We start from the raw sequence: 26,187 nt of genomic DNA on the forward strand, positions 1-26,187 counted from the left end.
TATTGCCATCTCCAGAAAGGCAAAAAGAAGATTACTGGATTTGTACCCTAATTTTGTGTTTCCTGGTTTTCTGAAGTTTGAGTGTTGCGGAACTCTATGCCCTGGAAGGGCACAAGCTGTCATCAGAGTAGAGTTTATTTTACCTGTATATTTGGCTCTGCTGTGACTGCTGCTGGAATACTGTGTCCAGTCCTGGTGTCCACAATTCAAGAAGGATGTTGATTAAATTAGAGAGGTTTCAGAGAAGAGCCACAAGAATGATTTAAAGGATTAGAAAACATGTCTTAGAGAGACACACTCAAAGAGCTCAGGCTACTTAGTTTAATGAAAAGTAGGTTATGGGTGACTTGATTACAGCCTATAACAGGGATCTTTGGCACGAGACTCACCAGGGTAAGCATCCTGGCGGGCCCAGCCGGTTTGTTTACCTGCTTCGTCCCCAGGTTTGGCCAACCACGGCTCCTACTGGCTGTGGTTCGCCGCTCCAGGCCAATGGGGGCTGCAGGAAGTGGCGCAGGCCGAGGGATGTGCTGGCTGCTGCTTCCCGCCACCCCCATTGGCCTGGAGCGGTGAACCGTGGCCAGTGGGAGCCGCGATCTGCCGAACCTGAGGATGTGGCAGGTAAACAAACCAGTGCTTACCCTGGCAGACCACGTGCCAAAGGTTGCCGATCCCTGGCCTATAAGTACTTACGTTGGCAACAAATATTTGATAATGGGCTATTCAGTCTAGTAGACAAAGGTACAACACAATCCAATGGCTGGAAGTCGCAGATTAACAAATTCAGACTGGAAATGAAGAGTACATTTTTTAAAGCAAGAGTAATTAACCATTGGAACAATTTCCCAAGGGTTATGGTGGATTCTCCATGAATGACCATTTTTAAAGTCTTTAAGGTGCCACCGGACTCCTTGTAATTTTTAAATTAAGATTGGATTTTTTTTTTCCAAAAATACCTGCTCTAGGATTTTTTCAGAGAAATTCTATGGCCTGTGTTATACAGTGGGTCAAATTAGATGATCCCAGTGGGCCCTTCTGGCCTTGGAATCTATAATGAGTGGACTTTAAATTTGTTAATGAAGTTTTTTTCTCATTTAGTTCCTATTTACTTAAATTGATTCTGGCAATAATAGTGACTGTGTTGTTCCAGTGCCTGGAATTTGGAAAGTGTGGGAGCATGTGGTAGGCTGTACAGGATGACTCCAGGGTGACTCAGTATTAAAATAATCCATTTTCTCTCTTCCTCTCTTTTTTTTTTAAGGGCCGCAAGAGTGAGGCAGAGAAGTACTTCTTGAAGGCTATTCAGCTGGATCCTACCAAAGGCAATGGTTACATGCATTATGGTGAGTTTCTGATAGATAGGTTTCCTTGCATTTTCCAGGTTTGCTGTTAATCTCTCTGAGTGATTAAAGATTTAAAAACTGCTACTGGCAAAATACCTCTGTTCAAGCAAAAGAAACTAACCTACCATGTAGAACTTCATCTCCATTTCAATCTGTTAATCACAGCAACGAGAGAGGGGGGTATTTTCAGATTTTTGCATAATTTTCCTTCTGGGAGGGAAATTTCCAAATTGCTGTGTCTCTGTTTGGAAAGGAGGAAGGTGAATATCTCTATATGTAAAAAGGTTTCATAGACATGTTTGTTATTGTTAACAGCACTGACCTAGCTCTGCTTGCTGCCTCTGGGTGGGCAACTAAAGATTGTCTTAAGTGTGTACCAGGGCAGAACAGCTAGGATTCTGCTTCTTAGTAAGTAGTTATAGGCTGTACATCTGCCTTCCCTCTAGCTTCCTTGTGGCTTGAAACAGACAAGTATTTTAAAAGGCTTTGACAGGTTTGGCTATACCTTTTTAATACTAAGCCAATCATGTGTTTAAGTGATGCAAAGCACACAGTTAATTTGAGGGTGATGGTATCATATCTTTAGATAGATTGTTTTTTCTAGATTTACAAAAAAATATTTCCAGATGTGATTGGTCCCAAGGAACCAAAAATATTTAACTTTATGAGCTGCCTCTTATTCTAGTTTAAAACTGATAATAGAAAAGTCAGAAAATATGAGTTATGTAATCCCCGTTGGAAAATATAGGGAGGGGAAATAAATGTAATCTTAGTTGGGGAGCATGGTGGGGAACCACAGCCATACGGTACATATATTTTTATATTGTTTTCATTTCCTCTTCTGGCTCCACTGGGTTTAAGAAAACAACCACAGGGATGGTGCACAAAAATGGTAATAATAAAAATAGAAGGTATACCAGCCATAACTTTATTTGTTTGTGTACTTCACTGTGTGGTTTCTAAATCTCAGTTGGTGACATTTTATATTTGATTGGTTCAAATGTAGTGTATAATTTTGTATTTTGAATCCCATGTTTAATTCCTGGATGTTGTTGGAATGCATTCCATTAGTCTGCAATAATGAGGCAGCTGTTGCATTGTATTTTGTAGCAGTTAATATGGTGGCCCACACTTTTAGAGTGTCTTTAATCTACCTCCCAAATACATTTGTGCCTATGCAGATTAATTTGTATATGCCTGTCTGGTTTGTGCCCACGAATTCAGATGTGGTGATCACAGAAATCTGTGGTTGCAAAGTCAAGGGCAGCTGTCAGAAACCTAACTCTGCAATCAACTTGATTCTGTATGTTTCACGACAGTTCCAGACTTCTGTTTTTCATGACTTCATGATATTTTCCATGTTTTCCCACATTATTCATTGATTTAGTGTCCCTGCTACACTTGTGCAGTTAAAATGCATAGAATTTCTGAAGCCCCTGTAATCCAAAAGCTGTATGAGGTTACTTCAGGGATCGGCAACCTTTGGCACGCGGCCCTCCAGGCTCCCTGGCAGGCCAGGCCGGTTTGCTTACCTGCAGTGTCCGCAGGTTCAGCCGATCGCGGCTCCCACTGGCCGCGATTTGTCGCTCCAGGCCAATGGGGGCTGCGGGAAGCGGTGCGGGTTGAGGGATGTTCTGGCCGCCGCTTGCCAAAGGTTGCCGATCCCTGGGTTACTTTGTTCTTCCACAGATTCATGATGCATTGATTTCTGGATTGCTATGTTACAATGCTAAAATTATAAATCCTGGTGTGTTAAATTTCATAATTTAAGGCGATCCATTGACAGGGTCTTTTGTTTTTACAGCAAAATAAAAAAGAAAGCATAGTTTCTTAAGGCAGCTAAAGGACAAATCATGCCCCCCATCTCTGCAAGTGTGAGGGCACCTCTTGCAGTGGAAATGTAATTTTGCCATGAAAACAGGAGGAGGGGAGCAAGGGTCAGAATTTGGAGAACACTAGGAATATTTTTTGTTTGAGTGGGACTGCTTTCATGCAGAGGATCTGGAGACAGCAGAGGAACTTGAGGGTCCACTGCTACAAAGCATGAGGTCTCCATAGTGAGCTTTATTGATTATGAATCAAATTCTTCTCTTGGAAATACCAGCATAAATCTTGAATAACTTATTGACTCCAATAGCATTAATCCATATTTACATCAAAGTAACCAAGAGCAGATGATGGCCCTATGTCAAAGTTCTGTCCCTGCAGGCACTAAACTCATTATCAAACATGAAAAAGATTCTCTGGGCTATTCTTTTCTTTGCTTGTTCCAAAGTCCTGATCAGGAATCTGGAAGTATATGTCTAGGGACAATGCAATTATTAATCATGAACCTCTAGTGGACACTTACTCTGTGTGTTTTGTCTCTACACATCATGAATTTGGTTTAGCAACTTGTCATAGGTACACTTCATATCCCGTAAGTCACATGCTAAATCATAAGGAAATATATCTATACTCCTTCTCATGTAAACCTTAAACATGACGACACTCTGGAAAAAAAGAATAGCAGAGTTGGCACCATCCCTAGAAAATGCACACCTCACTGAGAAGCCAAATTGGAAGGGTGGCCATTGGGGACTCAAAAGCCTGTATGTTAATGGAGCAGCACTGTATTGTGGAAGCCAGGACCACGACAGACTTCATCACCCAGACCTGCAGTCCCTTCACCTCACAGCATGGCTACTGCGTGGTTAAGCCAGTCCGAGTTATGTTGCTCTGCCTCGGTACAGCAAGTACTCCTGGGTAGTAGGAAACCTTCCACTCAATTAACATATCTGGCCAAGTGGAAGCGTTTCTCTTGCTGGTGCAAAAAGCATAGTGTTACTCCCACCGAGGTCTCGATCCCTACCATCTTGGACTACCTCTGGTCTCTCAAAAAGCAGGGCCTAGTGGTATCTTCATTGAGGGTGCACTTGGCGGCCATCTCTACCTTCCACCCACGGGAGAGTGGCCGCTCCATATTCTTGCACCCTATGGTTTCTAGGTTCCTCATGGGCTTGGAGCGCTTATACCCCCAGGTACGCCGCCCCACCAACCTGGGACCTCAACCTGGTTCTAACCAGACTTATGACTGCCCCATTCGAGCCACTAGCAACCTGCTCACTGCTATACCTGTCCTGGAAGACAGCTTTCCTCGTAGCCATTACATCGGCCAGACAAGTCTCTGAGCTTCGGGTTCTCACGGTGGACCCACCGTATACTGTGTTTCACAAGGACAAGGTGCAGTTGTGACCACATCCGGCCTTCCTCCCTAAAGTGTTATTGACCTTTCATATCAACCAGGATATCTTCCTTCCGGTCTTCTTCCCAAAGCCACACTCATCACGATGGGAGCAACAATTGCACTCCCTGGACGTCCGTAGAGCGCTCGCATTTTATATCGAGCGGACAAAGCCCTTTCGTAAAATGCCCCAACTCTTCGTCGTGGTGGCAGACCGAATGAAGGGCCTACCTGTCTCCTCCCAGAGGATTTCATCTTGGGTGACGTCGTGCGTCCGTACCTGCTATGATTTGGCTCATGTTCCATCGAGCCACCTCACCGCACATTCTACCAGGCTCAGGCTTCATCTGCTGCCTTCCTGGCTCATGTACCCATCCAGGAGATATGTCGTGCAGCTACCTGGTCCTCGGTCCACACCTTTGCCTCACATTACGCACTGGTTCAACAGCCCAGAGATGATGCAGCCTTTGGCTCAGCAGTTTTGCATTCTGCAACATCTCACTTTTGCATTCTGCAACATCTGCAACCGACCCCACCGCCTAGATAAGGCTTGGGAATCACCTAATTGGAACTGATATGAGCAAGCACTCGAAGAAGAAAAGACGGTTACTCATCTTTGTAACTGTTGTTCTTCGAGATGTGTTGCTCATATCCATTCCAAACCCGCCCTCCTTCCCCTCTGTCGGAGTAGCCAGCAAGAAGAAACTGAAGGGCCGTTGGGTCGGCAGGGGTATATATTCGGCGCTATGGCGGCCACTCTAGGGGGCGACCCAGCCAACCCACCGAGTGTTGCTAGGGTAAAAATCTTCCGACGAACGTGCATGTGGCGCGCACACACCTAATTGGAATGGATATGAGCAACACATCTCGAAGAACAACAGTTACAAAGGTGAGTAACCGTCTTTTACTTCTAGTTATGGCCCTGAACAGTTAGTGGTGCAGAATGTGAATCAATGAGGGAAGTACCTTAAATGGCACATAAGACATTTAGGAATGTGTGATGAGTTACGCAATGGCTTCATGGGTAGTGTCACCATGGCACATTTGGCTGGACAACCCTCTGGTACCTTGATTTTGCAGTTCCAGATTACTGGCTTGTTACTAGGTGTTTCAATGTTTTGAACAGTGTTTCCCAACCTGAGGGCACCAGACTAGTTCAGGGAGGAGTAAAGGAGCGGATCAGTGTGAGTGGGCTGCAGATCCCTGTCTCCTACACACATTCTGCAAATGTGTTGCCATGTCATTAGGTACAGCAGCAGGTGGCTCACTGAAAGCCATCCACCTTCCCTCCCCATCATAGTGCCTCTATTGTAGCTCGTTATAGGAGCAGCTCACCAGTACAGTACCAAGCTGAAAACTCAGGCTGCCACCCAGTCTAGGCTTCTCTTCTCCTGTGACATTCAGCTGAACTTTGGGTGAAACCAGTGGATGTCTACTGGATGGAACCAGCGTAGCTCTTAGTGAGGTAGGCAGAGTAGAGCTACCAGCGAGGCTAGAGGGGAGAATGACTCAAGAGGCAGCAAAAAACTTGTAAAAGAGGAAAAGAGAGTATGTCCATGTGACAAGAAGAGCATCATGACAGAAAGAGGAAAAAGAGAGAGTGCCAAAACCGAGTGAGCACATGGTGTTTAGGGGAGTACATCAACTAATCCATTCCAAGTGAAAGCTCGAATGCATTTTTTTTGGAGGGTCATTGACTTAGCTGTTGGCCCTTGACATACAGCTAGGAATGGAGTTGGTTTCGTGATATTATGTTATGTATTTGTGATAAAATAGGAGGGAACTTGTTGCTATTCATGTATGAAATGTGTGCTTTTTTATTTTATAGGGGGAGATTTTCAAAGGAACAAAGGAGTTTGTACCCAGTGAAAAGTATTGGGCCACCTAAATCCCATTTGCATCTTTGAAAATCTCCCCATGATGTCTGAAGACTTGGTTAGATGGCAAGTAAGTAGTCAGTCAGTGTTAGCTGGCTTAGAGAGGCCCTCTAACATCTAGACTGCTGAAAGCTTACCTTAAAACGCGAGAGTGCTGAAATACTGAAGGACTGCAAAGATTAAAAACACTAAGCCAGAAGATGGTCCCCACTCCAGCCGCTTTACCGCCATAAATGAGCCACAGTTGGATAGGGGGGAAATTTTCCCATTGTAGGTAAAGCAGCTCTATGCTGGCCCCTTCATAAGTTCCCAGCACAGGGGTGTTTGTAGGCCAGAGACATGAGGGGATGTGGTGGTCACAGTGCAAATCACTATGGGGTTATGGGCTTCAGAGCAGTCTCCTGCAGTACTCTGTCTTACACCAGGGGTTGTTTCAGCCCTTCAGTAACTCAGAATCTCAGCAATGCAAAAGTGGCATAAAGCTGTATTTCTGTCTCCCTGACTCTGACCCACACGTTCTGTGCTGCATCTCTTAGGAAACATAGCAAAGAATCTAGCCCATTGTGTTAAGGAAGTAGAGAATCAGCTGTACATTCAGGATGTCAGAATGATAAGCTTTAATGATAAACTGACGGGGAAGAGCCAGAAACACCAAACTTTGAAACTCTTCAACATTCATGGTCATTAACCTAGCTTGTTTGGAAATAGGCTGCTTCATTCAAGTGATCACTTCTAAAGGAACTTTGGATTGAGTAGTTATTATAGTGGTCAGGAATTATCTTGTTTTATATTGTAGGATTGCATTAGACACAAGAGCATCAAAAAGGACTTGACTACTTATGCTTAAAGATGCACACATTTCTTTGTGCCCTAAATGTACCACTGTTCTACTTAAATACTGATTCACATTCACAGCTTCCAAAAAGATTCCAAACAAGATTTAAATTAGAATGTTCCTTAATTTCTCCTGTTAAGTTTCAATTTGGGAGTGACACATATTCAATTTGTCCAGTGACACATACTACACCAAGAGACTGAAGCTCTTCTTAAATCATAGTTACTGGACACAATTCAGGGGCAGAGAGATTGGAAACCTAATGAGACCATTATGCTGTCATTTACACACATCTCTCTAGAATTATTGTTTTATGTTTAGGAACTCAGAAAAAACATGTTCCTTAAACTATATTTATTAGTTAATTGTATTATAGTAGTAACTAGAGACCACAATCAGAGATCAGGACTCCATTATGCTAGAAAGAGTACACACAAAGAAAAGACAGATTCTGCCCATAAGAGCTTACATATTGTATGAAAGTTTGTTATTTGAATATGACAGAGAAATGTGTGTTATATTTTTATAACAAGACCGCCATTTCTGCCATATGTAGTCTTTGTAGAGGTTTCTTTGTGAAATTCTGAGAACTTCTTTCCCCGATAAAGAGATTCCAGGGTGTGGAACAGGAAAGTTGGCAGGGGCTGTGCTGATGCGCATATTGCATCTGTCTAGCTCTGACCACAACTCATTGGAGAATTTAATTTCCCAGTATACATCACTATGTAGCATCTGGTGTTCCCAGTGGAGCAGATCCATGTGTTTGTTTTGTTTCTCACTCTGTATATACTGCATTCAGCTAATCCTGAAGTCAGATATAAGTAATTCACAAGAATTATACACTGTAAAGTCAATTTAATGTTTTACTGACAAACATAAAAACTGACCTTCCTAGGAACTTGGTGATTTCTCCTCCCACCCCCTAAATAGGTCATAGCATTTTGTTAACAGCTTATAGTTGATATGTCTCCTGGTTTGTATTTAATAGAATTCTAACTTTTAATTGCATTTCACTGATGGAAGTCCCTTAGTATGAGAATTTAAGGTTGGAAATTTTTGGCCAAAATGTTCCTGTAATTCCACTGCTGCCCCATGCTACAGACAAATGTATTTAAAAATGTAAGCTGTGGGAGTTCCTATCCAGTTTCATCCTTGGACTCAAAACTGAGGATATATTGCAGCTGTTACCTTTGGAGAAATGATGGATACAAAGTGGTTTCAGAGAGAGGCTAGAATTTAGAAGTTAAGTAACAAATATAGCAAGTTAACTATCCCATGTAGGAGACAGCGAGCAGGAAAAAAATGAGGATTAATGCGGAAAATAATAGAGTAACAGTGGATTTGTAAATTGATAGGGATAGGGAAGTTAAATAACAGTTTAGAAGTTTGTTGCTTTAAGTTCAGAAGTGAAAGATAGGGAACAAAAGATGTCAGAAATCTAGTACATATCCAAAGATCGCTATTCATCTGTTCTACATCTATCTAAAGAGCCATAACTTTTAGTTACACGCAACTAACCAGACTGAACTATGATCTTTAAAAAAATGTGAAAGTGGAACGTCACAGAGAAATTCAATTACAAATTACCTAATTAGGTTAAAGTATAATTAATCTAATGAGAATAATCCATTTTTATTATAAAAAGGGAATAGTTAAGTGATTTAGAGTTATTAGAGCCCATGTATTATTCAAAAGAAGCTAAATGAAAAGGTCTCAATAGTAATTAATAAGACAGTTAGTTTGAACATCTTGTTGGTTCCGGGCCTCTCCCATTCCAATTAAGTAATTGCCAGTGTGAGGGAGGTGGGGTTTCTGTGCACATGCCTACCCTACTGCCTCACTTCCCTCAGCACTTCTCCTACTCGTACCCCACCCAAAACAGACCACAAGGGATGCTTCAAAAAACTAAGAGTTTAAACCTGGCAGAATCCTTTCTTAAGGATTGACAAAAACATAACCTTGACTTAATTGTCTTTTTACATCAATAGGTTATGAAGGAAGAAGTGAAGCCAGGAAAGGGAGGTATTTCTGACATTACAGTACCAACGGATTTTAATTGGAATCCTCTTCTGCCTTCCCCTGAATTTAGGCTCTATATAGTGTTGGGAAATCTGTATTCCTGCTGTGTGGTCAATTGGCCAGGTTATCTCGGGGGTACCGGCAAGTGATGAGAAGGGGCAATAAGAGGGTTTTTAAGGCAGTGAAATCTGGGATCATGACGCTGCAGCACCCACAGGCTTGAAGAAATCCTTCACTGACTTTCATTTTTGAATGGCCTGATGTTGGCAGTAGGAATACAGTCATGTTGAGAAAAACAAATGAGAGAGGGGAAGATAGCCCACAGAGACAGAATCTACAATAGTCCTTTAAGCAAACAGATAGGAGAGCAGTTTAAATGTTAAGTAGGATTCAGGGGAAATAAGGGGCGGCAGAGCAGATTGGAGCATTACCACCATCTCGGGTATTCAGCATAAGCTCTGTTGGCTACCTCTGATACTTCCAGTATGTTCAGCCCAAAACTGGCTTAGAAGGCCTTGAAAGCAAAATCCTCAAGCAAACAGGAGTCATGCCATCTGGGTATCTACATGCTGAGCTGGTGTTTCTCGCTTTGGCACATGTCACACATAGCCTGTGAATCTGTTTAGAAACTGGCAGATCAAACAGCTGTGTAAATTTACTTATGTCAACCAGTCGTGTTGCAGAACCGCACCACCTAAGGAATGTTTGACATAGACTCTGGAACAAGGACTTTCCTCTCATTGCCCCCAGAAAGTTCTACTCAAAACATCCATTGGTAGGACTCCATTTATATCCTGTGACATCTGCTCTTAACTGCTGGCAGTGGATGACTGACATTTCTGGTGGTTCCAGTCTTAATGCTGCTGATGCCAATCAGCCATATTCTGTTCCAAGGGCCCAACAGGGCAGTGACTGCTGCTCTCCTTCCATCCTGTTGTTTTGGATGAACCGACGTAACACATGCTGGATTAGGCCAGCCAAAGTTTGATCCCAACAAAGATTCCTCTTGGAACGCTAAGTTCTGTGAATATACCAAAAAAGACAATTTCAACTGGCACACCAATGTTGCATATGTTGAAATAATTGAGATTGTTACTAGCCATAGATTTAATGCAATCAGATTTGATGCTTGATTCTACAACCTTGTAGAATGCCATTTTTACCATAGTGTTCTGTGCCACAGTCGGGGGAAAAAACCATTCCTTTGAGGAGGCTGTGGGGGAATAGTATCCAGACACTGATGGTCAGGAAGACTCTTCTGATACCCAACGTATTTCCACAGAGAAAGAAGAAGAAAATGCCAGTGACTTCGTTCTCTAGAGGATCTGATTTTTCCCTCTTATGCAAGGGACAGATAAGGGAGATTCACTTAACTTACAGACAGCCAAGAACACCCAGTCAGGTATGTGAGAACCAGAAATGCAGCTACCATGTGAAAAAGGTAGCCAATCAAATCCATACTGAAGCAATTCAGAGTGATTCCTCTTGAATATACACTCTGGATATGGCAGATGACTACATGTATGCACATCCCAACCACTGGATGTATCATAGATTCTGATAGGGTACCAATTCAGAGATTAATCTTTTGGGTTGGTGTCAACACTGTTGCTCTGAAAAATTCTTGGCAGTTGTAGGGGTATATTTACACAGAGTGGATGGGGTGCATTCTTTTCTCTAGCTGAATGATTAGCTGATCAAGGACTTTGACAGAGATCCAGAATTTGTTTTTTCAATCTAAGGGTACTAAAGTCATTTGGTTTTAACCTAAACAACCTAAAGTCTTCTAGTTCATTCCACAAACAACTGGAGTACACACCTTGCTTCAAAGCTTTACGTCTCAAAGATAGATTCTAAGACATTTTCTGTCTGCCAGAGAGGATTTGCCAGAAGAAGCAGGTTTCAGCAAGGCTGTAGATGTTGGAACTGATGGCTCTGACAGTATTTTTGGTGTCTGTCTGCTTCCACAGTGTCAAAGGACACTTGAAGTCTCAGTGGTTACAAACCATACAAAGACACTGCCATTGCACCTGATTGAGAGATGACCTGCAAGAACTATTGGATTTTTGGCAGTCCAGTGACAATCAGAAATTGGTAAATGACTTCTGATCCAAATTGTAGTCACCATAATGCATCCATGCAGAGGTGCTTTTACATTTAAGGCAAGTGGTAATCCAGGAACAGTAACTGTACATATATGTTTTTGGAAGGATTGAAATCGTTATGGATTAAGAGGTGTCATAAAACTGGTATCCCAAAAGTTGATTTTAATTCAAATAAACAATCAGGCTACCAAAATTGACATAGTTGGTGAGAGCCAGTCATGACATCTGCAGAAGGAAATCCATGAAAACATGAGACTGGGTAGTGCCCCATAAATCATGACTAGTGGCCAGCAACCTATCAGGGGTGAAAACCCTGATAATAAATTTAGACAAATACAAGTAGTTCCTGGATCAGGAGCTAGTGGATCAAATCTTCTTTGAAATCAGGACATCTCCCCATGACCTGTTAGCTATTCAGCCATTCTGCCAACATTCATAAGAATGGCCATCCTGGATCAGACCTATGTTCCATCTGCCCCAGTATCCTGTCTTCTGACAGTGACCAGTGCCAGATGCTTCAGAGGAAATGAACAGAACAGGGTAATTTATTGCATGATTCATTCCCTGTCATCCAGTCCCAGCATCTGGAGGTCAGAGGTTTAGGAACACACAGATAATGGGGTTGCTAATAGCAATTGATGGACCTATCCTCCATGAACTTACTAATTCTTTTTTGAACCCAGTTAGTTTTGGCCTTCACAACATCCCTTAGCAATGAGTTCCACAGATACCACACTAGTCTTCTTGTACTGACAAGGCCCTTCTATTACCAGAGCTGACACTCCTCCCTGACTACAAAGCCTGCACTGCCATGCTCAGTCTTTTCAAAGAGGTTTATTCCTTTAAACAGAGGCTATCAAATAAACAGAAAATAGTATTAACTCTGTCCTTGGCCCAGGCTTCAGGATCACCCCTCCCAGGAGTGTCTGGCATTCCAGCTCCTGGCAGCTTCCTAGCCTCAGCCAGCTCCATTCCTCTCGTGGAGCAACTTCCCTATGCCACTGGCCCCTTGCTCCAGGGACCCAGTACAGGAGCTAGCTCCACTCCAGTGTGACTTTTCCTCCCCAAGGCTCAGCCTCTCTGTCCTTCCTCCCTCAGCTGCCGACTAGCAGCCCTTTATAGGCACATGGGTAGGCCAGCTCTCTTTAATTAGGTGGATTGGGCTCACCTGCTCTGGCCCAGGGTAGCTCGGTTTAGTTATCCTCAGGGACCAGGTACCCTGTGACACCTTCTCTATAAGCTTGATGTGAAAAACTCTATAGCCAAAGTTTTTATGTAGTACAGATACACCCCTAGAAAGTCATCCCAGCTGTTTATTTTGATTCCAATTTAATGGATCAGGCAGTTTTCAAGAGAACCATAGTCAATATTTTCAGACTTGTGCATATCAAGATAGGAACTGCATTCATATTTAGGCACATGAATACAACTGGCTTGATTTGCAGAGAGTCTAAGCACACCACAGCTTTCATTAACTTCAAACTCCAACATGCACATCCAGATCTTGATTTTGACAGGAGATTGAAAAGCTGGCCTGCAAAGTTATGTTAAAAGCTCATTCAGTCAGATAAATGTCTGCTTCCACAGCTAGCCTCTGATTAGCTGTCTTCTATTAAGGAGACATTTGTAGGGCAATTCTAGGTTGTTCTCATACCTTTTACAGACATGGTTTGCACTTGGCCTTGTGGCAAGAATTTGGGTTTAAAGTGTGTTACGGCCCTGTTTCTAGGCAAGGAGTGTTGCAACTCCTCCCACCCCTAGCCATTTAGTTTTACTTTTCAGGCTGGTTTTAATATTTGTCTTAAAAGATAACTTAGTTCCTAAAGAAAATAATATTGTAGGGAAAAGGTATGTTTATGGTAAATGGATGGTCCCACGGTTTTGTTTGTAGGGTATTGTGGTGAAATCTTGCTTGTGCTTGGCTGACTTTGTGAAATAATTGTCATAGTTTCAAGTTAACTTTTAAGAGGCTTAATACTAAGTATGGAGAATGGAATTCTACTGATGAGAAAAAGATCCATTAAAGATCCAAAACATAGCTTATGATTAAGGCTAAGATTTTGTCATGAATATTTTTAGTAAAAGTCACAGACAGGTCATGGGCAATCAACAAAAATTCACAGAAGCCCTGTGACCTGTCCCTGACTTTTACTAAAAATATCTGTGACAAAATGGAGAGGGAGGAGAGTCCAGCTGCTGCTCTGGGGTCCCCTGCACCACCCGTGGCAGTTGAGAGTGCTGGGCCCCGCCTACTGCCCACCTCTCAGGGGCCGAAGCAGAAAATGTCACAGGTTTCTGGAAGTCACGAATTCTGTGACCTCCATGACAAACTCTTAGCCTTTCTCATAATAGTGTTACTAAGCTTTTTGGAATATGAAGGAAGAATAGTTATACACATTTTATTACAAAGAGTTTTAGAGAAGCAATGAAAAGAATATGCTTTCAGCCACTGCAGTAAGAGCAGCTACATCGCTCCATAACTATATAATTTTATATAACTATTTTAACTTAGGCAGTTACACCCCTCTGCACTGTCACATCTAAGAAATGTAACAGCGCCTTCATATTTGAGTGGTGCAATAATGGATAAATAGGTAAATTCTGTATTCCTTCAGAGAGGCCCAATGGATGCTATTTTGGAAGATTCCCCAGTAAGTCATTAGATTTTGGGTGAGGTATTGGTTAGAAATTCTTTCCAATGGTAACATGTACTTTGAATAATTTCCATACAGGGGGTAAAATAAGAGCTGATATATCTGTTTCATCTGTAATTAAGATATCTTTATTTCAGGACATTGCTGTTTGTTTTACCATGTGACCATGGTTACCATGTGACACTGCTGTTCTCTATCAGGATAGTTATAGATATCAAAGAAAAATCCCCCTGTTTGAATTTTAATTTTATTTGGAAGTCAGTTATTTTACAAAATTTGGAAACCAGAAATATGATATTTCTAAAGTTTTGTTTCTAAAATCTAGGGATACTTTTTGGTATTAGACAGCACAAAATAATATGGGGCGGGGGAAACTTTCTCTAACTGAATTGATTGGCCTAATAAAAGGTTGACAATATTTATATTTCATCCACATGGAACTGAAAACTACAAATATATTTTTCAATCAGAGTTATGTGTATTCAAGCAGCTCACTTTTGGAGCCTTCACTATAAATGTGTATGTTTTTACAGTATTGTATGTCACCACCTCCTGCTGTTGGATACATAAATAGCTCTTCACTTGGAAGTGTCTCACTCAGCTGATTTTGTGCTTTAATCTATTTTTACAAGGAAGTTTTCATGCCAGCAGTTTAGGGCCAGTTTTATTTGTCATTGACCTCCAACTTAGGGCCAGTATTTTAAATGTGGTTGCTGTCAGGTAATTAATGGTCAGTTGCTCAAGCTGGTCTTTAAAGGAATTGCTGTAATGAAAGGCAGTAATCTAGGGCCCAATCCAGCAAACTCTCAAAGACACAAGTAGCCCCACTGAAATCAGCAGAACTGCTTGAATCAGTAAGGGCAGCTGACATTAGTAAGGATTTGCAGGATCAGACTACCACTTAGATTCATAGCTGAATTTGTCCAACTACTGAGTGTGCTCTGAAGTGTTACCATGAAGCCATTATGTTACACAAAGGAATACTTCTGTTGCTGCTGTCTATTTTGTTTTCCCTCCGAAGAGACTCCAAAAGGAGGAAAAATAATCTTTTTTTTAATCTGCATCCTCTGATATCTCAACTGCTCTCATGTGGATTTTGGATGAATTTCCTTTTCACTCCCATTTTCCACATTAGAAATAATTTTTAAATGTATTCTGTTCTTGAACAATGAGCACAAAAGGAAGCACATGACTGATCATGCATGTAACTATCCTGATCAGTCCCAAAGGCAACTGAATATTTTCTGACTTTTTACTATTGAATAACTCAGAAATAGGTGAGTGGATTCACTCAAATTTACAACCAGCACAGCAAAATTAACAAAACAGAATGTTCACTTTTAAAGAAAAATATTCCAAGAAATTAGGAGCATCTGAAAAATTAGTTTTATAGACTACCTGAGGATACCCCTGATGTAGGGGCATTTCTGGAAAAAGATTAGCACCCTTCCCACCACCCATGAGTGTTAGGAGAAATCTCATTTCACCTAAAGTAGACTGTTCGTTTGTCTGAAATTTGATTGCCCTGTTATGGGCCCTGAAAATAGATGATTCCACAATGACAGTGTTAACTACCAAGAAAAAGTAATAAACTATAATAGTGGATATAAAAGACAAATCAAACAAACACTTAAAAGACTGAGAATTAAACCTGCTCACCAGCGGCAGAGGTAAGATTTGATGAGGATGCTTGGGAAGAAGAACCTATCAGCAGAGGGGTCATAATGTTAAGCTTAGCTCTTACCACCCTCATGCATAGGAAATTGAGAGGCCATCCTCCATTCTAGCTGCTAGAAGGAAGAAGGTGCTTTTTTGTCTACCCTCCAGAGTCCCCTGGCTGCTCCAAAATGGATAGGAAGGCAGATGTTCTCCACTGCTCTATTCTTCCTCCCTTTACTGGCATCTTTGAGGAAAACAGGAAAGGGAAAAAATTGTCTGCTATTCTACTGCTCTGCCAACCTCTGATTCTTCTAATCCAGGGGTCAGCAACCTTTCAGAAATGGTGTGCCGAGTTTTCATGTATTCACTCTGATTTAAGGTTTCGTGTGCCAGTAATACATTTTAACGTTTTTAGAAGGTCTCTTTCTATAACTCTATAATATATAACTAAACTATTGTTGTATGTAAAGTAAATAAGGTTTTTTAAATGTTTAAGAAGCTTCATTTAAAATTAAATTAAAATGCAGAGGCCCCTGGACCAGTGGCCAGGACCCGGGCAGTGTGAGTGCCACTGAAAATCAGCTCGCGTACTGCCTTCGGCACGCGTGCCATAGGTTGCCTACCCCTGGCTTATGCATTCTTGGTCAGCAGGGTCAAAACTTCCCATTCACCATCAGCAAGTGTGCAAGTGGATTTTTCAAGTTCTACATTAATACAGATACCATAGGATAAGGACACTGAAATATCCCAAAGTCTCTATGGGTTTTTCAGGAAATAGATTTTTATTCTTTCCATCTGAAACTCCAATAGGTCAGGGAGAAGCAGATCTTTTCAGAAATGTCTCTGTTTCAGAAAAATGCTGCTTTCACTTTACATTGGCTATTAGAAAAAAGTAGCCATTTGAAAAGTACTGATATGTTGAAAAAACCACTTTCTCCCAGCACCGAAATGGCTGCACTGTGGTGATGGCCCACCTAGTCATTCCTTAGGGCTTGTACACACTAGCACTTAAGTCGGTACAGCTTATGTCACTCAGGGGTGTGAATAACTCTCTCCTGTCAGTATTGAGCATCTTCACCAGATGAGTTACAGAGGTACAGCTGCACCGATGTAGCGCTTCTAGTGTAGACTAGCCGCTAATATATGGTAAAATGCCAGGTTTCCTGGAAGCCCTTATACTCCCTAGGTTCCTTCTGGGTTCATATGGTTTGACTAGAATGTACATAAAACAGAGAGCAGAAGAAGAATATGAAGAATGCTGTTTTAAGCCCCAATCCTGAAAATATACATTGACTTAGCTTTAACACTATAAATAGTTCCACTGGTTTCATATGATCACAAAATTCATTGACCACAAAAACTAACATACCTTGTACAGTGATTGTGCCTATTCCAGTTTGCTTTAAATCCATAAACAATGAACACAAAGAAACATACCTCAGAAATTCCTGATTAGAAAATTGGCTCCCTGAGAGTAATCATTTCTCATTCTTCATTAACTTTCCATGTCCCACCAATCATACAAAAATTAAAGTACTTGTAAGGGTACAGGGTACAATCTAGATTAATGAGCAGCTGTGCCACCCTTTCCCTGAAACCTTGGGTGCCTTACTCACCTTGCTGAAGGAGTTCCCATGTGGGCCACTCACAAACAGCCTTCCAGCATGTAAGCCAAACCCTGGGTGTTTGTGTGTAACTGCAGCCTGCCTGCCACACTTGGCTCTCACCAAGTGCAGGGTGACCCAACACCCTCCCCCCTCCCTGTCTTAGATTTCCCCCCAGAAATGTTTGTCCTGTACTGCCCAGCCCTCTCATAGACAATACAAGTTTATAAATTCAAAGCAAGGTTTTTTCACCGCATGCTTACAGCAATTGTACTGACTGAACCTCTTAGGTCAGGACCCCTTCTCCAGTCCAATGGCTGCTTCCTCTGTCCCTTCAGATGCAGTGAATAGATGGGCAGAGTGAGAAAGGAGTCCCTTGTAGTGTTTGTCCCTTCTTTATTACAGTGTAGGTCCCTCTCTTGAAAAACATTTCCAAATGGGGACCAGGAGGTAACAAGTCTATGGAGAAGGATGTTCCCTGCTATTTTTCCTCACCTGTTTGAGCTTCCTTCGTTTCCCTTCCTGCTTGATGACTCTGTTTACTGCTTAAATGCAAATTAAGCAGAGCACACATTCGGTTGTTTGAGACAGATCTGTTTTTCAAGCTCAGTTTGGAACAATGTGTTACCACCATCATAAACTGGATCTTATGCACATTCAGTATTGCTGCACATATTTTATCAGGATGGTACTTATCAGAAAAGTGAGGTTTTAGATACCTTACAATGCTTTGTACAAAGTTTAATACAATAATGTGTAGGGTGTGAATACAGGGATACCTTCCGTCACAATGGGGAACACCAGAACCAAAGCCACCGTGGTGAAGAAGCTTCTTCATCAACTCTTGATATTGACGTAAAGCAAGTGTGTGTGTGTGTGTGTGTGTGTGTAAGTCATTATAAAAGCAATGCTCTCTGACACACATTTTTGAAACTTCATCTGCAAACTGTACAAGTATGTCTTCTCCACATTTAAAATGCCTCTATATTACAAACATCTACAGCCTTTATAAAATAAGATGAGAGAGGAAAAAATGGAAATGTGACACTAAGCACTCCTGTATTCATACCCTGCCCACTGTTGTAATCATCTTTGTACAAAATATTCCTTGTGAGATGTCATTTGAAAATGAATAGCTCACTGATCATTAATATTCATGCATGATGTATGTACTCAGTGGGTATTAAGAGTTATGGACGTATGCTGGAATGATAGTTAAAATGTGTTCAAACCAGATATGTCAGGAGGAGTTGTTAAACAGATCTATCCTAAACAAAGGGATGTGTGTTTACATCAATGTACATATAAACAGTAAACAGACCCATCAAGCTAACAAGGGGTGAGGCAAACCTTGCATCAAGTTTGGGGTAAGACAGCTGGCATCTACACCCTGAAGGAGAGAGAAGCTTGGTCCAGTAATTTTACTTTTCAAAATAATCCATTTCAAACATTTACTGGTCTGTAAGGATGGGAAGGGGGTTGAACCTCAAGTGATAAGCAACTCAAACAAATGATTAAATCCAATATTACTGCATTATAAAGTTGTATAGAGTCAGATCTTTCCTGAAAGCTAATGACATGCTGGTGATTAATATCATTGTGAATTGTATGTATTAACACTCTATAAGGAATTATGGATACTCATTGATATTAGGCTGTACAGCCTGCCCAGACAGGAGTGGATGTCACAGCTATTTATCTACCTGCTTCCTGTGTTTAAAGTGAACTGTTTGGTAACTCCAGTTAAAGTAACAAACTGTTAAATATTGACACTTTACAGGGGCATCAAATCTTAATATCTCAACTGGACATTGTCGAACACATTTTTGGGAAAATCTAGGACTGAGAATATGTTGAGGGCAGGCAGTGGCACAATCCCTCTCTGGTCTCTGTTGCAACCCAGAATGTGACAGTGAAGTTTGAATGTATAGTCACGGTACCTACCACTGTTTCTTCCAAATTTAAGATGCATGTGAGCATAGATTGCAGACATTTTAAAATCCATTGCAAAGTCCTTGATCCAAAAATAACACACCTGGTAAAGTAGATGTGTAAAGACTGTTACAAGGCACAGAATAAAGATGGTTAGAGCAGTTTCCCAAGTTTGTTTAATTACCAAGAATTACCCATTTTTCTGGTTCCCCTTATTTTATTTTTTTATTTTATAATTAAAGTGTTCTTGTAAAGTGTTGTTGCCCTTAAGTTATTGCTATGTCTTAGTGTGGACTCGGTTTAATAATTTTTTGTTGTTGGGGTATGCAGCAAGCTTTTTGACATCTGCTTTTCAAGACCTACTGGTACTGCTTGGTAAAGGGACAGTCTCCTGATTTTAACCTCTTTCCTTAATTGCAAAAACTGTTGTAGGAAACAGATAGGTGCCTGCCGTGATTCTCTGAGTAATGCTTTAATAAGAGATAAAATAACAGTTCAGCAAGGGATATGTACACTCTTGTTTTCAGTGAGATATCCTTTATAGTTGTAAAATGAAAGGAATATGTTTATTGGTCATTAACCACCGCATTAAGCTGAATAAACAGTACTAATTAAAGCTTAATAAAAATGGAAATGTACTTTGTAGATTCAGATGATGGAATATTGGAGTAGAACACCTTAACTTTCCCTTGAGTAACATACAGTGGGATGTATGCACAATAGCTAGGTAAAATATAATTTTTAATGGTATGGGGAAATTACAATCCAGTTGCATCTAAAGCAACTTCTGCAAATTGTAGCATATTCATCAGGTTTTATGTATAGAAACATTCATACTGCAAACCAAGCAAATGGAATATGAAATCTATAAAGATATGCTCTAGTTCAAAAGGAATCATTTGGGGGAAGTAATATGGCCTCTGTTATATTGGAGGTCATATAGATGATCACAGTGTCCCTTCTGGCCTTGGATTATATGCATTTATAAATCTAAAGAAGGAATCCAAAGTGTAGACTCTCATGTTGTTTTCTTCTCATCTCTTGTCTCCATGCTGCCCATACAAGATTGCAAACTCTTCAGGGACCTTGCTTATGTCCACAAACAGGCCTAGCAGACTTGGGTGCTATTTAAATAATCATAAATAATGATAATGGCAGAAAGAAAGAAATATTTTTCAACTGAAGAGTTTTGTTGAGTGTGCCTGAGTTTTAATATTGTTGACAAGTGTATTGCAAATCCGGGGTGATAGCTAAATTTAGCTTGCCTACGCATTTTTGTAAGATTGAAGCTAGGAAACGTTAACGTGGTGTGTAGGATAGAAGTAGTCCTTCTAGTAATTCTGGGAAAACTTATGTTGGAAAAAAAAAAGTTCATCATTTTCCATCTGTACCATCTCTAGTTTAGAAAGAATAGCAGTTGGAGAGAAACAGCTGCACATCATTATAATAATTTACCTTACCTTTTCATTTAAATTGCAAAATATACTTTCATGCAAACTTAAGCTGGGCAGTTTACTAAGAAAATACTATTTTGATTCTTAGAATAACATGTAGTCAAATTCCAGTTCTTCTGAGATGTCCAGGTTATCTGGAGTATGATGGATGGATTTCTAGAACAAAAAGAAATTGGTTCAGTGATTGAACTCTGTTTTGCTGTCCTAGCCCATTCTCATTGGTCTAACCAACAATCTTATTTTATTTCCTTCAGAGCTTTACCTAATGGCTTTATGTGAGACTAAAAGCTGGGTTCTGAGGGGATGGGAAATTTGGTCCAACTTTTACAGCTTTTCTTATCTTTCAGGATTTTAATGTTGGGATTTGTTAGTGTGTAGCCTACATAAGAATAATTGGTACTTAATACAAAGTAATACATGTGGTCTTGACATATGGAGCTGGATGAAATTATTCCCACAAACACTTTTTTGCCAAAAAAATGCATATTCAAGTTATCTGAAATAAATCACTGATTTGAGTCAATTTCAGCAAATTGTTTTGTTTGGTTTTTTTGAGGGGGGTGGGGGGAAGATGTGGAAACTGAAATGTGAAAATGGTTCACGTTCTCATTTCCATAACAAAATGTTTTGACTTTTTTCATTTCAGAAAGAGGGTTTGTTTCAGGATTTCCCTCAATTGTATCTTTAAAAAGTTATAAAACGTTTAAAAAAAACCCCAAAACTCTGAAAAACTTTTCAGTAGACACAAAATGAAACTTTATGTTTTAGTTCACTGAAATTTTGAAATATTTTGGTTTTGGGTTGACCCATAATGATTTTTTTTTCCATTTTTTCAGACCTGCATCTGAACTGAATATTCTGTTATTTTTACAGCACTATTAGCATATGCTTGTAAAACATAGGTCTATGATTTTAGAGGTTTTTTTGGGGAGGGGCAGGTTTATAAATAATTACTCCTGGAGGAATTCTGCACCATAGTGCATGTGCAGAATTTATGTTCCCCCACACATTTCTTTGCTTCCCTGCAGAAAAATGACTTTCTGATGGGGAAGCAAAGGGAAACCTCAAGAGCAGTCAAGCGCCCCTCTCCGGCAGCATGGGTGCATTGTTTCAGGGTCCAAAGAAGCCAGAAGAGAGGTAAATCGCCATGGAGGAGGGAGGGGTTGGGTACGTCTCGGCCGGTGGCTTCTAACCAGCTCTGGGCTCGGCTGCTAGTTCTGGAGAGACTGGGGAGTACGGGACAACTTCTTCCCCTTTAGGGACCAGGTCAAACCCACCCCCAGAAACCTCCCCTGGCAGCAGGAAACTCTGTACCCCTAGAACCAGTTTTCTGCCCCCATCACTCCTCAGCCATGGGGGGAGGGGTTACCTGTGCACCTAACTCCTGTGCATCCAGACCTGCCATACCCAGTCCCCTCTGCTGAGCCTCACTCCCTCCACACGAAATCCCCCACAACCAAACCCCCACCTTGCTGAGCCTCACCCCCTGCTTCTGGACCCTCCCCTGCACCCAGAGCACCCCGACTGTGTTCCCCTCACTCAACCCCCCACCCCAATGAATCCCCCCTGCACCTGGACCCCTGCCTCACCAAGCCGCACTTACCCAGCCCTCCACACCGTTGGCCCGTGCATCCCCACCGGTACGGATGCTGTCAACGCCGGAGGCAATGCAGGCTGTGAAGGACATTATGAGCCTGCCAGTCCTGAGCACTCAGCTGGGCACGGGACCCAGGTCTCATGGCAAGCCTCCGTTGGGTGCCCACCAGACCTCTCCAGCCAGACGCAGTTCCCACTCCAAGGATCGCTCCCCACACTACTCGGCACACAGTGGCCGCTCATCTTGCAGCTCCCGCCCACCCTCAACGTCGGCCAGACCATCCGGGTCGCCATCAGGACGGGAGTCACGGGGACCCTCGACGCCTCCTGCCAGTGAGTGTAGGCACCGAGAAAGGCACCGGGAACGCTCCCCTGCAAGGCATGGGTACCGCAGCTGCTCTCGACGGGATAGACGATATCCTGATCTGCTAGACATTGTGCTCGAGACTCCCCTCAGGGTGCCTCAGCACCGGGGCACCGGTCCTCGCATCGCCGTCATGAATACCAAAGTAGTTCTTCAGGCAAGTACCGTTCCTCGATGTTGAGGTCCAGGTCCTGAAGGAGACAGCATCCCAGGCACCGTTCCTACCACTCCCGGGGAATCGGGCATTCGTCGACGACCTCGGCCTCGGTGCACGGCCACCCATCCTCGATTCACGCTGTTCAGCAGTGACAAATAGTGCCATCGGGCTCTCAGCCAGGTCAATGGCAAGGGTCCCTGTGGCAGGGACAGTGGTGCCAGTGGGCACCGTGGCCACCGATGCCAGCCGGGACAGGGGCTCGTTCGGTCGTCGGACCATCTCAGGCTCCATCGGCCTCATCCAGCCTCCTGTGGGACAAGTCAGCGGGTCACGAATTGGACTCTGATCTGGGGCTCGATGCCCCGGCACCGACCGAGGCTCTCGGATCTGTGCGGGCCCTCTCCCTGGCACCAGACGACACCGTATCAGCACCTCTGCCATCAGTACCACAGGAGGACTTCAAGGCACACCAAGAACTGCTAAAGCAGGCTGAGGAGATGGAGTGTCTGTCCAATTCCCAATGTTCTGTCTCCCTCGGCACCGGGCCGTGTGGCCCTGCCCCTGCACCAGAGTATTGCCATCATCTCCAACACCCTGTGGCGAACCCCTGCCTCCTTGGCCCCTATCTCCAAGAAGGCAGAGAGGAAATACTTTGTGCCGGCCAAGGACCACAAATACCTCTATTCCCATCCGGCACCCAACTCGCTCATGATGGAATCAGTAAACCACAGGGAGCGACAGGGCCAGCCCACGCCAACCCCCAAAAATAAGGACGCCAGATGGCTAGACTCCTTTGGGAGAAAGCTTTATTCCTCTGCAAGTTTCCAGCTTAGGGTAGCCAACTAGGCCTTATTGAGCAGATATGACTTTAACCTTTGGGAATCTCTGCCTAAGTTCGAGCCCCTCCTCCCGGATCAGGATAGGAAGGACTTCAGGGCGCTGGTGGAAGAGGGGGCAGTGGCAGCTAAAGCGGCCCTGCAAGCGGCATCAGATGCAGCTGACACTGCAGCCTGCTCGATTTCCATGCACAGCGCGTCGTGGCTCCTGTTGTCGGGACTGTCAACGGAGGCCCAATCCCTGATGCAGGACCTCCTGTTCAATGGGAAGGTGCTCTTTGCGGACCAGACGCACATCAGGCTGCATGGGATGAAAGATTCCTGCACTACCTTGCAGACCTTGGGCCTCTACTTCCCTCCGGCTAAGGACAAGGCCAAATCGCTTCCGTCGGCTCAACCTGTGAGGAGCAGATATGAGCCCCCGTATAAAAGACCCAGAGACCAGAAACGCCAGTGTCAGTGGCAGTCCCTCTCTGCCCCGCAGCCTGGGCCCTCCAAGGGCAAGAGGCAGGGAAAGAGGCGTTTTTGACTATTTGCAGCAGGGCACCGGGCCTGTTGCCAGGGATACCCCCTATTTAATAAAGTTTGCATTCTGTAACCGATTGTCTGCCTTCCGCAGCGTGTGGTCCCGCATAACATCGGTACCATTTCCAAGGGCTACATGTTGCAGTTCACCTCGCCCCCGCCAAATCACCCGCCCTCCATGGTGGACCCGGGGGACCCAGAGCATGTCCCGCTCCTGAGGCAGGAGGTGGACTGGCTACTGCACCTGAGGGCGGTGGAAAGGGTACCCGCAGAATTCCAGGGCAAAGGGTTCTACTCCTGGTACTTCCTGATCCCAAAGGCAGCCTGAGGCCCATCCTGGACCTGCAGGACCTAAACCAGTTTCTAGTCCATTCCAAGTTCTGCATGGTGTCCCTGGCCTCTATTATCCCCTCCCTGGTCCTGGGGGACTGGTACGGGGCCCTGGACCTTCAGGACGCGTATTTTCATATATTCGAAGGGCACAGGCGCTTCCTCTGCTTTCGGGTGGGGATGGACCACTACTAGTTTGCGGTCCTCCCGTTTGGCCTATCCACGGCAGACGGGGTCTTTCTGAAATGTATGGCTGTGGTAGCACCCTATCTCAGGCGGGAGGGCGTACAGATTTTTCCTTACCTGGAGATTGGCTCCTCAAGGGGTAGTCCCACGCTGAGGTAAAGACCCACGTGGAGCTGCTCCTATCGACATGCACCAGTCTCTGCCTAGTGGTGAACGAGACCAAATCAACATTAGTTCCTGTTCGGCACATAGAATTCATTGCGGCCCTCTTGGACTCCTCGAGGGCCACAGCCTCTCTCCCCTTGGACAGGTTCAAGACGCTAAGGCTTTCCCGGTGACCACGGCCAGGGCGTGCCTTCAAATTCTGGGGGACATGGCGGTGTGTACGTACGTGGTCTGCCACGTCAGACTCCAAATGAGGCCCCTCGAGATCTGCTCCCGCCACCAATCGTTAGGACGCACTCTACGATGGCTTCCACCCCACCATCAACTTTAGCCTGGACCAATCTACATGGGAGGTCCACTTCCTAGACACCGTGGTGCAAATAAGTGATGGTCACATTAACACCACCCTATACTGAAAACCTACCGACCGCTATGCCTACCTTCATGCCTCCAGCTTCCATCCCGGTCACACCACACAATCCATTGTCTACAGCCAAGCACTGAGGTACAACCACATCTGCTCCAACCCCTCAGACAGAGACCAACACCTACAAAATCTTCACCAAGCACTCTCAAAACTACAATACCCGCACGAGGAAATAAGGAAACAGATCAACCGAGCCAGACATGTACCCAGAATCCTCCTACTGCAATCAAACCCAAGAAAGAAACCAACAGAACTCCACTGGCCATCACATACAGTCCCCAGCTAAAACCCCTCCAACCCATCCTGGACAATGATCCCACACTTTCACAGGTTTTGGGTGGCAAGCCAGTCCTCACCCACAGACAACCTGCCAACCTGAAGCATATTCTCACCAGTAACTGCACACCGCACCATAGTAACTCTAACTCAGGAACCAATCCATGCAACAAACCTCGATGCCAACTCTGCCCACATATCTACACCAGCGACACCATCACAGGACCTAACCAGATCAGCCACACCATCACCGGTTCATTCACCTGCACGTCCACCAATGTAATATACGCTATCATATGCCAGCAATGCCCCTCTGCTGTGTACATAGGCCAAACTGGACAGTCCCTATGGAAAAGGATAAATGGACACAAATCAGATATTAGGAATGGAAATATACAAAAACCTGTAGGATAACACTTCAATCTCCCTGGACACACAATAGCAGATTTAAAGGTAGCCATCCTGCAGCAAAAAAACTTTAGGACCAGACTTCAAAGAGAAACTGCTGAGCTTCAGTTCATCTGCAAATTAGACACCATCAGCTCAGGATTAAACAAAGACTGTGAATGGCTAGTCAACTACAAAAGCAGTTTCTCCTCCCTTGGTTTTCACACCTCAAC

General features: G+C 43.4%; 1 protein-coding gene across 2 annotated transcripts in view; it reads left to right on the forward strand.

Moving 5' to 3' along the window:
• TMTC2 (transmembrane O-mannosyltransferase targeting cadherins 2) overlaps positions 1-26,187 on the forward strand; it is a 371,717-nt gene that overhangs the window by 305,522 nt on the left and 40,008 nt on the right. For both annotated transcript variants that reach the window (XM_045002668.1, XM_045002669.1), the window contains one exon: positions 1,262-1,343. In XM_045002668.1, coding sequence (XP_044858603.1) covers positions 1,262-1,343 — 82 coding nt within the window. The remainder of the gene's footprint in view (positions 1-1,261; positions 1,344-26,187) is intronic.

This window comes from Mauremys mutica, chromosome 1 (assembly GCF_020497125.1).
Source record: "Mauremys mutica isolate MM-2020 ecotype Southern chromosome 1, ASM2049712v1, whole genome shotgun sequence".
NCBI lineage: Eukaryota > Metazoa > Chordata > Testudines > Geoemydidae > Mauremys > Mauremys mutica.